This window comes from Eulemur rufifrons, chromosome 16, assembly GCF_041146395.1.
Source record: "Eulemur rufifrons isolate Redbay chromosome 16, OSU_ERuf_1, whole genome shotgun sequence".
Classification (NCBI taxonomy): domain Eukaryota; kingdom Metazoa; phylum Chordata; class Mammalia; order Primates; family Lemuridae; genus Eulemur; species Eulemur rufifrons.
In genome coordinates, this window is record NC_090998.1 from 82574921 (window position 1) to 82590495 (window position 15575).

Genomic DNA, 15575 nt, shown 5'->3' on the forward strand with positions numbered 1-15575 from the left:
TACTTAGCACACATTTCCTTCTCCAGTGCTTCCCAGATATCAATGCAACATAGTAAGAAAGTATAAAAACCAGCAGATATGTTAGAGCCAGACAAGCAAGTGCAAAGAAATACAAATATCTAAGTAGTCAGAAGATGCCATTTGAATGAAGTACAATAATGAGTGCCCATAGAATGGGAATGTCACTTTGTAACAGAAGAAGTTGGTTCTGTGATTATTGTAGAGATTTTGAAGGAAGTGTAAAAAAAAAGGGGGGGAGGTGGCTAACAGCATCAACTATTGGTACATCTGTAGAGCAAATGGTGGGAGTATAAACTGGTATAAGCACTTTGAAACATTGTTTGGCAGTATCTTCTAAAGCTTGACATATGTATGTGCTCCATGACTTAGCATCTCCTCTCCTGGGTATATACCCAATAGGTATCATACATGACATGTAAAAAGTATGTTCATAGCAGCACTTGTTACCAAACCAAACTGGCATCTGCTCACCTGGCACAGTAAAGCCAGACATTGAAGTCAAGAGTTGCAACGGGGCTAATGCTTAAGACCTGGACTCCCCAATGGTTTGCAAGCCAGGGTTTTTAAAGGCAGGGGTACAGTTCAGGCAGGCAAAATTGTAAATCAGTACATGGAGATTATACATTGTGCTGGCCCAAAAGGTGAGATATCCTGAAGGTGGGGAGAGAGTATAGGTGGATTCAGCGATTCTTGGATTAGCAGAGAGGAATGTTAAGATGGATGTCACAGGCCCCTAAGGCAGAAATTTAGAATAAAGAATGGTGGTCAGAGTTCAATCCCTCAGTTCTCCCTTGATGCCATCTTTTAGATTCCATAGGGAACTTGTGACGTTGGCAGTTTGCCAGGCCATTGTTCTCATCAGGTTACCCATTCACTTTTTTTTTTTTTTTTTTTTTTGAGATAGAGTCTCGCTTTGTTGCCAGGTCTAGAGTGAGTGCCATGGCGTCATCCTAGCTCACAGCAACCTCAATCTCCTGGGCTCAAGTGATCCTCCTGCCTCAGCCTCCCAAGTAGCTGGGACTACAGGCACGAGCCACCACGCTCAGCTAATTTTTTGTTTCTATTTTTAGTTGACTGGCTAATTTTTTCTGTTTTTAGTAGAGACGGGTCTCACTCTTGCTCAGGCTGGTCTTGAACTGCTGACCTCAAGCGATCCTCCCACCTCGGCCTACCAGAGTGTTAGAATTACAGGCGTGAGCCAGCGGCCTGGCCACCCATTCACTTTTTAAGGCTAGCCCTTTCTGGAATTTCCCCTGAAGGAACTCAAGATTGTCCTTTATTTCCATGCTTAGTCCCCCTCCCTGCTGGTCCCTACCAGGGGTCCCTGCTCCATCTCTTTTGGGCCCTTCAAAATAGCCCAAAGCTGACTGGAAACAATCCAAGTGTGTATCAAGAATAGACAAGTGAATTGTGGTGTATTCATACAATGGAACACTATACAGCAGTGCTTTCTTAACCTATCTGTAGTGAAGGACCACAGATAGGTTTTTTTCCCTAGCTCTCAGAATGAAACTCTTGTTTAATACAATAATACACAATGTCAGACTGTTCAAAAAAGTTGCTAAATGTTCATACACACCTTCTGTACTCAGGGTATTACAGATCAGTGATGAGCCGGCAGTGGCACACAAACTGCATTTCAAATAAATAGCACTGCTCTCAAGCAATGGGAAAGAACAAATGACAGCAAATTACACACTGTAATGTGGATGAATCTCACAGCCAGACACAAGAAGGTCTATGCTTTATGATTCCATTCATATAAAGTTTGAAAACAACAAAAATCACTAACCCGTGACATTAGAAGTTAGGATTACCTTTCAGGAGCAGAAGATTGTCACTTGAGCACATGAGAATTCTGCAGTTCTTAATCTTGATATTTCATAATTTTCATACTTGTTATATGAGTGTGCTCATTTTGTGAAAATTTATTTAGCTGTACACTTATGATTTCTGCATTTTTCTGTTTATATGTGATATACTTAACATGTACATTAAAATTTATCCTCATGAAGGTAATAGACTAGTGGAGGAAACAAAAGTACATACAAATAGATAAGCAGATTTGAAATTACAAATTATGATTTCATGAGAAAAATCTTAAGATCCTGAAGGAAGGAATCTATTTGATAAAAGGTAGTCAAAGAAAGGTCTTCCTTGAGAAGATATTTTAGCTGAGACCTGAAGTATGAAAAGGAATCAAGATGCAAAGAGCAGGGGCAAACGATGTAGGGGTTTCAGTAGTTGTTTTAAGTAGAGAAATGGAGAGAATATAGTGGATTTAGGATAAAAGAGAACATTGCAGACATAAGGCACAACTTGGGAATTGATGTTATGAAAACTAGAAAAGGAAAAACTGGGATGGAAAGTAGGATTGGTTTGTAATTGCAAATAATGGAAAGACCAAAATGGATAGTTTTACAAGAGGTTTGTCAGCATCAGCATGAAAAGAAAAAGATTGTTATATCTAGAATAAAGGAAAATCTAGTTTAAAAGGAAGTGTATTCCCCAGTTAATTTTTAAAACCAAGGAAAATATGATTTTATCAGGAGTTAAGCAATGGATGAGTTTGACATGGGTTTCATTGTGCTTCCTGTAATTTGGGGTAAGTAAAATTATATTTACATATGAGAGAATTTTCATTTAGGCATTCAAATGGGACAACATGCATTCCAACCCTGCCAGTCTTAGTGTTTCTGGCATTCCACTGGACCCTCTTCCCCTTTTTCATCTCCCCTTTCCCTGCCACAGTTATTTCTTCATCATTCATTTTGGTTCTGTCAGTCTTACCTTTTGTTTCCTTCCTCCCTCACCCTTCCCCCTCACCTTCAAATGTCTTATTGAAAGTTTTGGAGCTCTTTCATATATATCATTTTCTTTAATCCTTTTATAACCCTAACAGAACGTCATGTTTATGGAGATGCATGTGGGGAAACTGAGGCTCAGAGAAACTATTTGACTTGTCTAAAGTCATACATAACCTACACTCCTAACCCCAAGTGCACTGCTTTTTATTTTTCACTTATGCCACTGAGGCCTTCATCTCTTTCAAATCTATACATGATGGTGTTACTATTTAAAATATTATCCACATTATGAGTAATTAAAGTATGCCCTCATTGCTTGCTATATTTTATGAGAGACATCTTCCTAGAAGGGCTATGTGAGTTATATATATGAACATAGGATATATGTATATAATTTGTGAATATGTTTCACTTTACATGGACTTGAAATCAATTATATATTAAATTTTAGGATTTTTATGTAGCATTTGAAGTAATTGGAGCCTTCCTGAAGTATGGCATATTCAGGCTCTCTATCATAATTATCTCCAATTTCAATGTGTCTTCTTAAATACTTAAAATCTGAAAGACCAGAGATGTGACCTTGATGCAGATGATTAAAGAAGTTGTAATGAGGCTGGGCACAGTGGCTCACGCCTGTAATCCTGGCACTATAGGAGGCCAAGGCAGGAGGACTGCTTGAGGCTAGGAGTTCGAGACCAGCCTCAGCAAGAACAAGACCCCATCTCTACTAAAAATAGAAAAATTAGATGAGCACAGTGGTGCCCGCTTCTAGTCCCAGCTACTCGGGAGGCTGATGCAGGAGGATCACTTGCACCCGGAGTTAGATGTTGCAGTGAGCTATCATGACACCACTGCACTCTACCCGGGGCACAGAGTGAGACTCTGTCTCAAAAGAAAAAAAAAGCAGTTGTAATGGCCCAAGATCTCGCTAAAAATGAAGACTTAAACCAAATGATATTGAGAGCTTAGTTTATTTCCTATTGTTTCCCTCAGTCTCTCATACCACTGCCAATGAGTAAACATTGGAGATTGCTTGTTTTTCATTACTTGATGTTAGTTCTGGGGAGAATTAGGATATTAAGAAGATTGATTAAAATGAAGTTGATGAATTTATTGCTTTTGAAAGTTACAAGATGAGACATTTTTATTAAGGACATACAACTGGCCTCTAAAATACCTGATAACATCACATCTGTTTGAACTTTTATAATGACTGGTCAGCTGGAACAGTATAGCATAGAACAAAAGAATCTAGGCTTTCTGGAAATGAAAAAATCCCTAGTGGCATAGAATCTTAAGGTAAAGCAGAGTGGACAGCAACTACTGGCATCGGCCATTTCTGGACGTGGTTGTGCTTGTTCATATGAGATAGTGACTGTTTACTTAGTATTACCATGGGAATTCTTCCTGTAATATCCTGCTGTATACAATGTATGGTACAGGAATGATTGTTTTGAGGGACAAGAGATGTGGTAATGCACCAGATGCCTCCATTAAGGCATTCAACCCCCAATTTTTCCTCTCTTTTTTATTTGCCATAGAGTGATTCTCATCAGTTCCGTGTCATGGCAGCTGTCCTTCGCCATTGTTTACTAATCGTAGGTCCAACTGAAGACAAAACAGAAGAGCTGCACAGGTGGGTAAGCTCTGTATTGATAGCTCAATGAAAGACATCAACAATTCTTGTTTTTATGCATCTAATTTTAATTGTTTATTATAAGCATAAGAAATGAAAATAGTGCAGTAAATCAGGTAACTGGTAAGTCAGAAATCATTACCATAGAAATCATAACCATGCCCTGATGAGAAACTTTTGTTCTATCTCTTTGACTTTGTTATATTAAACCTCAAGAAGAGAAGAGAATTTGGCCATTTGTTGCATTCAACAATAAAACCCACAATAACAATAATAATAGCTCACAGTTATTAAATACTTACTGCATGGCATTGCACTAAGTGCTTTATAAAAATTAACTTCTCTTAATCATCACATCAACTTTATGAGGTAGGTACTGCTATTTTTCCCTTTCATAGATTAGGAAGCTGAGGCAGACAAGCAATTTCTCCAAGGTCACACAGCCCTAGTAAGTCGAAGAGCTTGGATTTGAACCCCGCCTTTAATTACCACACTTAACTAATACGATCACTAATTTTATTTTAAGAGTATTTACCAAAACATGTATCTTAGGCAAAGATAATTTTAAAAAAAAGAATTATAAGTATTAAAATATATAAAAAATAAAATATATTTAAAATAGTTTAAATTTTGTGACTTATTTGTTAGAGCTATTAAATAGACTGCTGTTAAAATTTATCATATTCACTGGGCGTGGTGGCTGATGCCTGTAATGCTAGCATTTTGGGAGGCCAAAGCAGGAGGATTGCTTGAGGCTAGGAGTTTGAGACCAGCCTGAGCAACATAGCAAGACCCCATCTCTACAAAAAATAGAAAAATTAACTGGGTGTGGTAGCATTCACCTGTAGTCCCAGGCAGTCCTCCTGCCTCAGCCTAGGAGTTTGACACTGCAGTGAGGTATGATTGCACCACTGCACTCCAGCCTGGGTAGCAAAGCAAAACCTGTCTCAAAAAACAAAAACAACTCTCCCCCCCCACAAAACCACTATACAATATATACATGTCACAGAAAATAAATAAATAAATAAATAAACATGGATTTTTTTTTCTTAAGTGTAATTTTTTTCTGTAGCTACAAATCATATATCACACTTTAATTTTCTTGAAACTATCTTTAAAAAAATCAGGTTAACTGTAATAAATCATATCCTAAAAAGATTTTGTTATTTACCCACTATAATTTTTTGTCATATTCAAGAGATGCTAGAAATCTAGACACTAAAACTCAAGGAAAATGGGCTTATAAGCTCAGGAGTAAATTGATTTTTTTCCTTTTTTTAAATCAAATATTACAAGTTTAATGTCATACAAGGATGTGAAGAGAAAGCTTTATGACAGGAGTTGCTATACTAGTTACAAATACATTGCCAAGGATTTCTCTGAATAATGACAGCACCCAGTATTTGTCAAAAGAAAGCAAAACTATGTAAGGTTTTTTAAATCAAATTTTGTAAAGTAATGAGATTTCCTTACTTTCCTTTGTGATACTTGCTTTTTTCTTTAAATTTGCTTTCATCTTAAAAGTTGCTCTGATAAAAATCTATTAGCTTTACTATAAATCAGAAGGAGTATTCCTAGAGCCTCAGACAGGATCTGTGAATATTTCTCAAGGGCTTTCCTGGGAGATTGAAGTTGCTGCTGACTTAACAGTTCCTCTGGAATGGCCTTGCATGCCCCTTTAATCAGAATTAAAGTGATTAGTATTATTTTCAGCAGTAATGACTCTAGGCTAATCCATTTAAATACAGGGAAAACTGCCCCAACCTCAAAGGGCTATTTTAGTAACCTTACTAGAATTGTAATATCTGCTAAATTCTGCTCCTCTGTAGTGACCCTAAAAACAAGTTCTGAATGTGTAAGGCATAAATTAAAAAAAGAAAAAGATATTTCAAAGTAACATCTTTCATTCCATTTTTTTAAAGTTATTTTCTAAGTTTGTATTTTACTTTTTTGGATACTTTTATTTGCTTTAAGGAAGAGTGTAATGAAATAGGTAATCCTAGAAAGTGTAGTGTATAGTTATGCATTATCATCAAACCTAAAGGGTTGTGATGGAGATTAAATGAGAAATTCATAAAGCACCCCCTTCCCTGGCACTGAGTAAGCTCTCAGTAAATGGCAGCTGCTGCTGCTGCTTTCACTGCTGCTTTCACTGCCACTGTGCTGCTACTTCTATTACTATTATAATAAGCATACTGGCTTTTAGATATAATATTTACTTCATTCTAAATCTTTTTTTAAAAGTTGTTTCTTGATTTTGGTATTAGTTTGGTTAGGAACTTATTTCTATGTTTATCCTGTGATCATATAAAGAAATCTGTTTTCTGTTCATCTAAATTATTATGAAGACAGGTATGTTCTATGGTACATGCATATCAGGAACCTTTAAATGTGCTTTAAGAGAAGAGTAAGTAAAAAAAAAAGCCTAGCAGCTTTTTCTGACACACACACACACACACACACACACATATATATATATATATATGTTTTTTCTGATATATAAGACAGTGTCATTTTTTTTCCACCAGAGAAATCAAGAATACATGGACATAGAAGTAAAATGAGTTAGCTCACAAAGACAGCAGACCTTGACCTTCATTTTCACAAATCAGCATTTAAGATGGTTTTTAAAATCTATTTGTTCTATTTCATTTCCTTTTGTCTATATTTACAGTAACAAATAGGTTATTGGTATGATTCACCTTTTTTGCTACATTAAAGGACATCCTAATTCTGTTCATCTCTGCTGCCTGCCTGAAAATATTTTTGGCACTCCTGCCCATAATCAATAAGCTTTTGCATAAGCAACCCAAAAAAGTTGTGTGTAGATGTGGTTTTGTTTTATTTTGGAAAGAAGGGGCAATATGGGGATGGCCGATATGCTGGTAAGGAGAGAGACGGGAGGACCAGACCTGTTTTAATGCATTTTAGGCTCTGAGTCTAGTTTCTTTTACTTACTGAGTACATTGGGCATCTACAAAGCTTTTTGTTGTTTGTTTAGACTAATTCATTTTGTCTCACTTATCAAAGGGGACATTTTGGTACCTAATGACACCTTATTACAGTGCTAAACATAATGTATTACACATGGCAGTTGGTGTTTTTCTTCCAAATTTTTTATATAGTAAAATACACTTAACATAAAACTTGCCATCTCAACAATTTTTAAGTGTACAGTTCAGTGACATTAAGTATATTTATACTGGGAGACCAAGGCAGGAAGATTGCTTGAGGCCACAAGTTCAAGATCAGCCTGATCAACACAATGAGGTGCCATCTCAACAAAAAGTAGAAAAATTAGGCAGGCATGGTGGCACACACCTGTAGTCCCAGCTACTTGGGAGGCTGAGGAGTAGGAGTCACTTGAGACCAGGAGTTTGAAGCTGCAGTGAGCTATGATGATGCCACTGTACTTTAGCCCCGGCAATGGTGAGACCCTGTCTCCAAAACAAAACAAAACAACAACAACAAATATATATCTATATCTATATAAAATACTTTCAGGTAGACAATAGAGATGAACAGAATTAGATGTCCTTTAATGTAGCAAAAAAGGTATAATATTGTACAAACATTACCACCATCCATAACTTTTTTCATTTTGTAAAACTGAGACTCTACCCATTGACCACTAACTCCCCATTTCCATCTCTCCCCAGCCCTTGGTAACCACCATTCTATATTATTTCTGTCTCTGCGGATTTGACTACTCTAGGTACCTAATATGAGTGAAATCATATAGGATTTATTTTTTTGTGGCTGGCTTTTTTTACTTACAATATAGTGTTCTCAAGGTTCAACCATGTTTTAGCATATGGTACATTTATCTCCTTTCCTTTTCAAGGCTGGATAATATTCCACTATACACATATACCACATTTTCTTATCCATTCATCCATCAACGGGCACTTGGATTTCTTCCACATTTTAGCTATTATAAATAATTCTGCTATGATAGTGGGTATGCAAATATCTCTTCAAGATCCTGCTTTTGGGGGGTCCCAGAAGTGAAATTGCTAGATCCTATGGTAATTATATATTTAATATTTTGAGGAACCACAGCTGCTGTATCATTTTACATTTCTACCAACGGTGTGCATGGGTTCCAATTTTTCCACATCCTTGCCAACCCTTGTGACTTTCTGTTTTTTTTTTATAGTAGCCATCCTAATGGGTGTAAGTTCTCATCGTAGTTTTGATTTGCATTTCTCTAATAATTAGTGTTCGTGAGCATCTTTTCATGTGCTTATTGGCCATTTGTATCTTCTCTGGAGAAGTGTCTGTTCTAGTCCTTTGCCCATTTTTTCTTTTTTCTTGAGACATAGTCTTGCTCTGCTGCCCATGCTGAAGTGCAATGGTGCAGTCGTAGCCCACTGCAGCCTCAAACTCTTGGGCTCAAGTGATCCTCCTGTCTCAGCCTCCCGAGTACCTAGGACTACAGGCATGCACCACCATTCCTGGATAAATTTTTCTTATTTTTTATGTAGAGACAGGGTCTCGCTATGTTACCCAGACTAGTCTCGAACTCCTGGGCTCAGGCAGTCCTCCCACCTTAGCCTCCCAAAGTGCTGGGATTACAGATGTGAGCCACCACTGTTGGCCTCTTTGCCCATTTTTGAATCAGCGTGTTTGTTTTGTTGTTGTTGAGTTTTAGGAGTTTTCTATATATTCTGAGTATTAATCTCTTATCAGAGGTGATTTGCAAACATTTTCTCCTATTCTGTGAGTTTCCTTTTTACTCTGTTGATAGTGTTTTTTGATGTACAAAATGTTTTAATTTTCACGCAGTCCAATTTGTCTATTTTTTCTTTTGTTACCTGTTTCTTTGGTGTCATGTCCAAGAAATCATTGCCAAATCCAGTGTTGTGAAGCTTTTGTCCTGTATTTTCTTCCGAGAGTTTTATAGTTTTAGGCCTTAAATTAAGATCTTTGATCCATTTTGGGTTAATTTTTGTATATGGTGTTAGGTAAATGTCTAGGTTTATTCTTTTGCATGTGGATATACGGTTTCTCCTGTGCCATTTGTTGAAAACACTGTGCTTTCCCCATTGAATGGTCTTGATACCCTTATCAGAAATCATTTGACCATATAAGTAGGGGTTTATCTCTGGGCTGTCTCTTCTGTTACATTGGTCTGTATGTCTTTAGCCCAGTAACACAAAGTTCTGACGACTGTAGTTTCATAGTAAAATTTTGAAATCAGGAAGTATGAGTCCTTCAGGTTTGTTCTTCTTTTTCAAGATTGCTTTGGCTGTTTGGGGTCCCTTGAGATTCTTTGTGAATTTTAGGATGGGTTTTTCTATTTCTACAAAGAATGTCAGTGAGATTTTGGTAGGCATTGTATTGAATCTAGAGAACGCTTTGGATAGTATTGACATTTTAACAATATTAAGTCTTCTAATCACACATGGCAGACTAAATGTTTGAAAATTATATGATTTCACTTTTGTTTATTAAGCACTTACTGTGTTAGGTACTATGTTAATCTTTAGGGCAACAAAGGTAAAAATAGTGTAGTCTCTGTATATGTTCTCCAGGGCTCACTAATCAGTGGGTAAGACAAACTTGCAAGTAAAAAAACAGTACAGTTTTGATGAATGCTATATTAGACATGAACGAGCTTATATAGGTGTACAGAAAAAGGGGAGTTTACTTTGGAGAGATTGAGGACATAGGGGGGTTTATTTTGTTTTGTTGTTACCATTAAAGCTCTTAGCTCTTTAAAGTGATTCTCTGAAAATAACAGTTACCTAGGTGAATAGATATTTTCTGAACTATAGCTGAGCACTGTTTAAGGTGTTCTAAGGACTCCACAGTACATACCCTGGAGGAACATAGAAATGGGGAGACAAGACATAAATATTGTGAAAAGCTAAATAACAATTCAAGACAAGAATAGAAAGATATCACAAGATAGTTTTTGAGTAGTTTCACAGTGAATTAATTATTCAGATAATTGCTAATAGAATTCAAAGGGCAAGCTCACTGTGATCTAGCATGATGAGGAAAGTCTTCGTCACTCATACTGTACCTATTCTCCCAGACTTCTCGTCCCCTGATGAGTCTTTTTTCTCCTGTCTGTAAGCTCCTTATAGGTTTACTGTCTTTCCTCTCTATTCTAAAACATTGGTTCATCGTTTCAACCTCTCTCTACTTTATTACCATGTCCTGCAAGTCTTAAAGCACCCAACCCCAGATCTTTCAGACCACCTTCTTTCTCCGCTGCTGTACTTGGGCTGCTGAGCTCTGTGGAGGAGTTTTACCTAGCCTGACAGATGGGTCCATCTTCTCCACTGCACACAAAGTTGTTTTTCAAAAAGCACATATCTGCTTTAAATCCTCTCATGGCTCCTTTCTGTTTTAAGGATTAAGAGAAAACTTTTGTTTTCATCACTGTGTATTTATTTATAATCTTCAGTCTCACGTGGGAAATCTGTTTCCTCCGGTCAATTTCTTCTTTCATCCTCTATATATGATTCTTCTAAACCTTTGCAATTCTCCACAGGCCTCCCCTTCCCACCCACCCATCCCCATCCTCAGCTGATGACATGTTTTTACTTGGCCAGTATAGATATTTGGGGTGGCCTGGCAACATGAGGGAGGGATAGTGAGATTATGGGAGAGCTAAAGGCCTTCATTTACTTCTTAGCATGGCCATTGAAGCCTGACATTTGGATTAAGTGTCAACCCTCTCCCCAAGGCTTCAAGGGAGAATATCATGCTAAAGTGTCAGGCAGTCTCTGCCTAATAAATTTGGCAGTATGTTCTCATCATGGCAGTATGCCAGTAACATAGATTTCTTCTGAATGAGGAAAACCATCTCTCATTGTGTTGTATTGGATGAATCCACGGAATTGAATCTGAGGCATTGGCCTTACCCTTGGGAATCCTCTGCCCCTGACAACATCTGTCTTTCTATTATCAAGGAAACATTTGCATGGCACTGACCCTCTCCCTCCCCCTGCCTCCTTTCCACAATCTAGATAACTCTGTATTCAAACTACTGTGCTCCTTTTTCTCTTTCTTAGACATAGACTGCTTATTAGGGCCTTTGTACTTGCTCTGTCTCCTGCCTGGAATGCTTTTACCCAGATCTTTAAGAGGCTGGGTACTTCTTTTCACTCAGAACTCAAATGTGACCTCCCCAGTTAGGCCTTCCCTGACTGCCCAAATTAGATTAAGAGTCTCTCTCTCTCCCACCCCCTTCTCTCCCTCTCCCTCTCTCCCTCTTTTTCTCTCTCTATCTTACACACACACATGCACACACACGTCTTGTCTCTCTGTCTTATCACCTGCTTTATTTTTGTCATGGTACTTTTTACTAACTGAAATACTCTTATTTTTCTACTTGTTCATTGTTTTGCTCTCTCACTACATTGTAAGCTTAAAAACACCTAGAGCAGTTATACATAGTAGGTTCTCAATAAAAATTGGGTAGAGGAATGGATAGATAGATGACCTTGCCAACAACTTAAGAAGGTAATTTGAAACTGTCAGCCAGGATCTTTTCAAACCCTTAATCGCCCACCTCTACCTATAAGTTTATTGTAATTTATACCTGTTCTTTCCTGTTTTTGCCAGTCTCCAAAAATTAAGTGGCTCTCTTCCTATCCACAACTAATTCCCACACCTTTTTCTTCTGTCTCCTAAGGCCTTGTTCTGGCATTTAATTCCTCTTCTAGATCTATAGTCTCTTTTGTGGGCTTTATTCCTTCAAAATGTGACATGCTGAGATCTATCCCATTTGGAAGGGGAAAAAAATCTTTCATTCAAATCTTTATCCCCTCAGAGCTACTGATGCTGTTACTTTCCTTCCCTTCACAGCTAAGTTTTTTGGCAGTGTCTTCTATACCATTGGTCTCCAAACATTTTGATCACATTCCTAATCAGTAAAAATTTTTGAACACACCCTCCAATACATTTATTTACTATAAATTATATACATATATTGCCAAATTGATTTATGAAGTAGATCATGAAATTGTAATAAAAATAAATAGTAAAAAGGGATAATATAAAGATTAATATGTTAAAATGGATTTTTAAAATTAACCTGCCACAAACTTTTTTTATTCTCAAATGATAGAGGCTTTTCTTTATGTTTTGCACACTTAGTATTTAAGAATCTTGCTAATTGTAATAGCTTTGAACTATCATTAGCTAATATCTCAGGGCATATTGTATACTTAATGCAAAACTCATCAGTGTCATAGTAGTTGTAAATTCATGTTTCAGATAATTTCCAATTTTTTTAAAACTAACTTCTTGTCAGATATGGTTGGATTGTCCTTGTTTTTACTTATGATATGGCAAACAAATGGCTCTGCCATTTTCTTGTCCTTTGCTTGTGCTACTATTTTAAATATTATCTTCAGTTTCAGTGTCTTCATAGGAATTCTGTAAAACAGTTTGTCCATTTTACAAGAATTAGTTTAGTTAAAACTGGATAAAATATATAAACCACTTAACTGGGCATATGTAAATGAAGAAAGCAAATGGACCAGGAAGGAAGACATCACTGCTACCCCTTCCATGACATGGAATTTCACCTCTTCCCTCCAGATACTTTGCATTTGTTTGTGATATGGGGAGCATCTGATATATGGTTCAGGTGTGGGTACTGTGTCAGTTCATTTATAAAATATTAGTAAAGCTTAATTTCTTTTCAGATTTTTTATAAAAACAAAAAGAACTTCTGTTTTCTTCCTGGACCCAGTGGATCACCTTATGTACCTCCAGGGTTCCATGTACCTCATTTTGCAGACTACTGCTTTATATTAATACTTACTGTTTCCATGGCATTACTCCCTATTCTTTCTTCACCCTACCATGACCAAGCTTCTGTATCTATTCCTTGGCTGACACAACTCTGGCTTAAGATCATCAGTAGGCTATCATACCATAACATACAAGACTCTTTATAATGGCCCTCACTCCATTCCATATATACATACATAGACCTTTCTGGTCTTATTACCTATTAAGGCCCCTCCATCAAAGACCTTATTCTTTGCTTTAGACTTAGGGACCTGTTTTCAGTTCCCCACAGATACCATAATCTCTCATTCTTCCATGTTTTTGTTGTTCCCTCCTATAGTGGAATATGTCTACTGTTCAAAAACAGACACGCCTGGAGCTTTGACTTGGGGGGAAAGGCGGTACATGGGCAACGTATGTAACCTGCAATTCTGTATCCCCCGTAACAATAAGATGAAATAAAAAAAAAAAAATAATAATTCTTGGCCGGGAACGGTGGCTCACGCCTGTAATCTTAGCACTCTGGGAGGCCAAGGCGGGTGGATCGTTTGAGCGCAGGAGTTCGAGACCAGCCTGAGCAAGAGCGAGACCCTGTCTCTACTAAAAATATAAAGAAATTAGCTGGACAACTAAAAATATATAGAAAAAATCAGCCAGGCATGGTGGCACATGCCTGTAGTCCCAGCTACTCTGGAGGCTGAGGCAGAAGGATCGCTTGAGCTCAGGAGTTTGAGGTTGCTGTGAGCCAGGCTGACACCATGGGACTCTAGTCCGGGCAACAGAGTGAGACTCTGTCTCAAAAAAAAAAAAAATTCTTTAATAGTTGCCATTTACAATGTGCCAGGAAAAGTGCTTTGCATGCCTTTTTTTAATTTAATAATCACATCAACCTGGTGATAAGTGTATTTTTATTTTAGAGCTAGGACAGGCCCACAACAGATCATATAATTTGCCTGAGGCACACTTTAATAAGGAGCAAACTGAATTCAAACCCAGTGCCCTTCAAATTATGTTATGCTGCCTTCCCTTAGGAAAAGGAGTATATTTTGTTTCCTTTTATATACTTGGCACCCAGCACAAGGCATAGTAAATATTGTTGAATGAGTGAAGTGAGCTAGTCTTAAAGAATGAAAATGTTCTAGACAGGAGAAAACATGCACAAATACAGAAATGAGAATATGTCTACAGCACATTTAGAGAACAATGACCAGGTCACTGTGGGTTAAAAAGATATTTCACTGAGAGCAGCATTCAGGAGTCTTTCCATCCATAAAGTTTTCTTGACACTTTCCCACCTGTTGCTGCTCTAGTCTTCTTCCCTTTGCAGCAAAACTCCTTTAAGTGTTGACTATCTGATTCCTCTACTATTCTCTTGAATCCAGTCCGATAAGGCCTTAGCCTCACTAGTTCACTTGTATGGCTATTGTTAAAGTTACTAGTGATTTCTGTTTTGCTAAATCCAGTGAACATTTCTCAGTCATCACCTTATTTGATCTTTCAGCATCATTTGACATAGGTGATCACTCCATTTTTGGAACACCACACTGTCTTGGTTTTTCTTTCACCTCACTAGTTCTTCCTGTGCTTCTCAGCTTCTGAATTCTGGATGATAAAGAGTGCTCCATGTTCAGCCTTCATAGTCTTTTAATCCCTACTCCTTTTTCCCCCTCTTTTTTTTAAATGTTATTTTTCTTTTATTCAGCCAAACACTGTCAACCAATCAATCCACACTCCTTTCTGATCTCATCCAGTCTTTTCTCTTTAAACACCATCTTTGTGCCGATGACTTCTCAGTTTTTATCTCTAATCCAGATGTTCCTTGCTGAACTCCAGACTCATATCGCTAATTTGTTATTAACATCTCCACTGGGAGGTCTAGTAGACATCCCAAACTTAACACATCCAAAATTAAACTCTTAACCTTCCCCTAAAAGCTGCTTCTCCTACAGTGTTCCCATTTCAATTTATGGCAACTCCAGCATTGCAGATACTAAGGCTAGAACTTTGAATTCTTTCACACTCCACACCGGCCCTTCAGGAAATCCTTCAAAATGTATCTAGCAAACCACTCCAGCCTGTTCACTCACCTGAATTATTGTAGCAATATCCAAACTGTTCTCTTTTACTTTTGATATCCTACTGACTGTTCTCAATGCAGTAGCCACAGTGACCCTTTTAACTAAGTTTGAGTATATCACCATGCAAAACCTTACAATGAATGGTTCCCCATTTCCACTTAGCATAAAAACTAAAGTTATAATAGCCTACCAGACCAATCTGCCCCACCCCCATTATCTGTCTGATCTCATATCCTACTCCTCTTGTGTGTGGTGGTCAGCCACAACAACTTT

General features: G+C 37.5%; 1 protein-coding gene across 13 annotated transcripts in view; it reads left to right on the plus strand.

Annotated features, from left to right (window-relative positions):
- RIC8B (RIC8 guanine nucleotide exchange factor B) overlaps positions 1–15575 on the plus strand; it is a 108488-nt gene that overhangs the window by 40998 nt on the left and 51915 nt on the right. For all 13 annotated transcript variants that reach the window (XR_011235764.1, XR_011235765.1, XR_011235763.1 and 10 more), the window contains one exon: positions 4373–4467. Coding sequence is in view for 9 of the 13 variants with exons in the window: in XM_069491365.1 (XP_069347466.1) it covers positions 4373–4467 (95 nt within the window). In the remaining 4 variants the exon portion in view is untranslated. The remainder of the gene's footprint in view (positions 1–4372; positions 4468–15575) is intronic.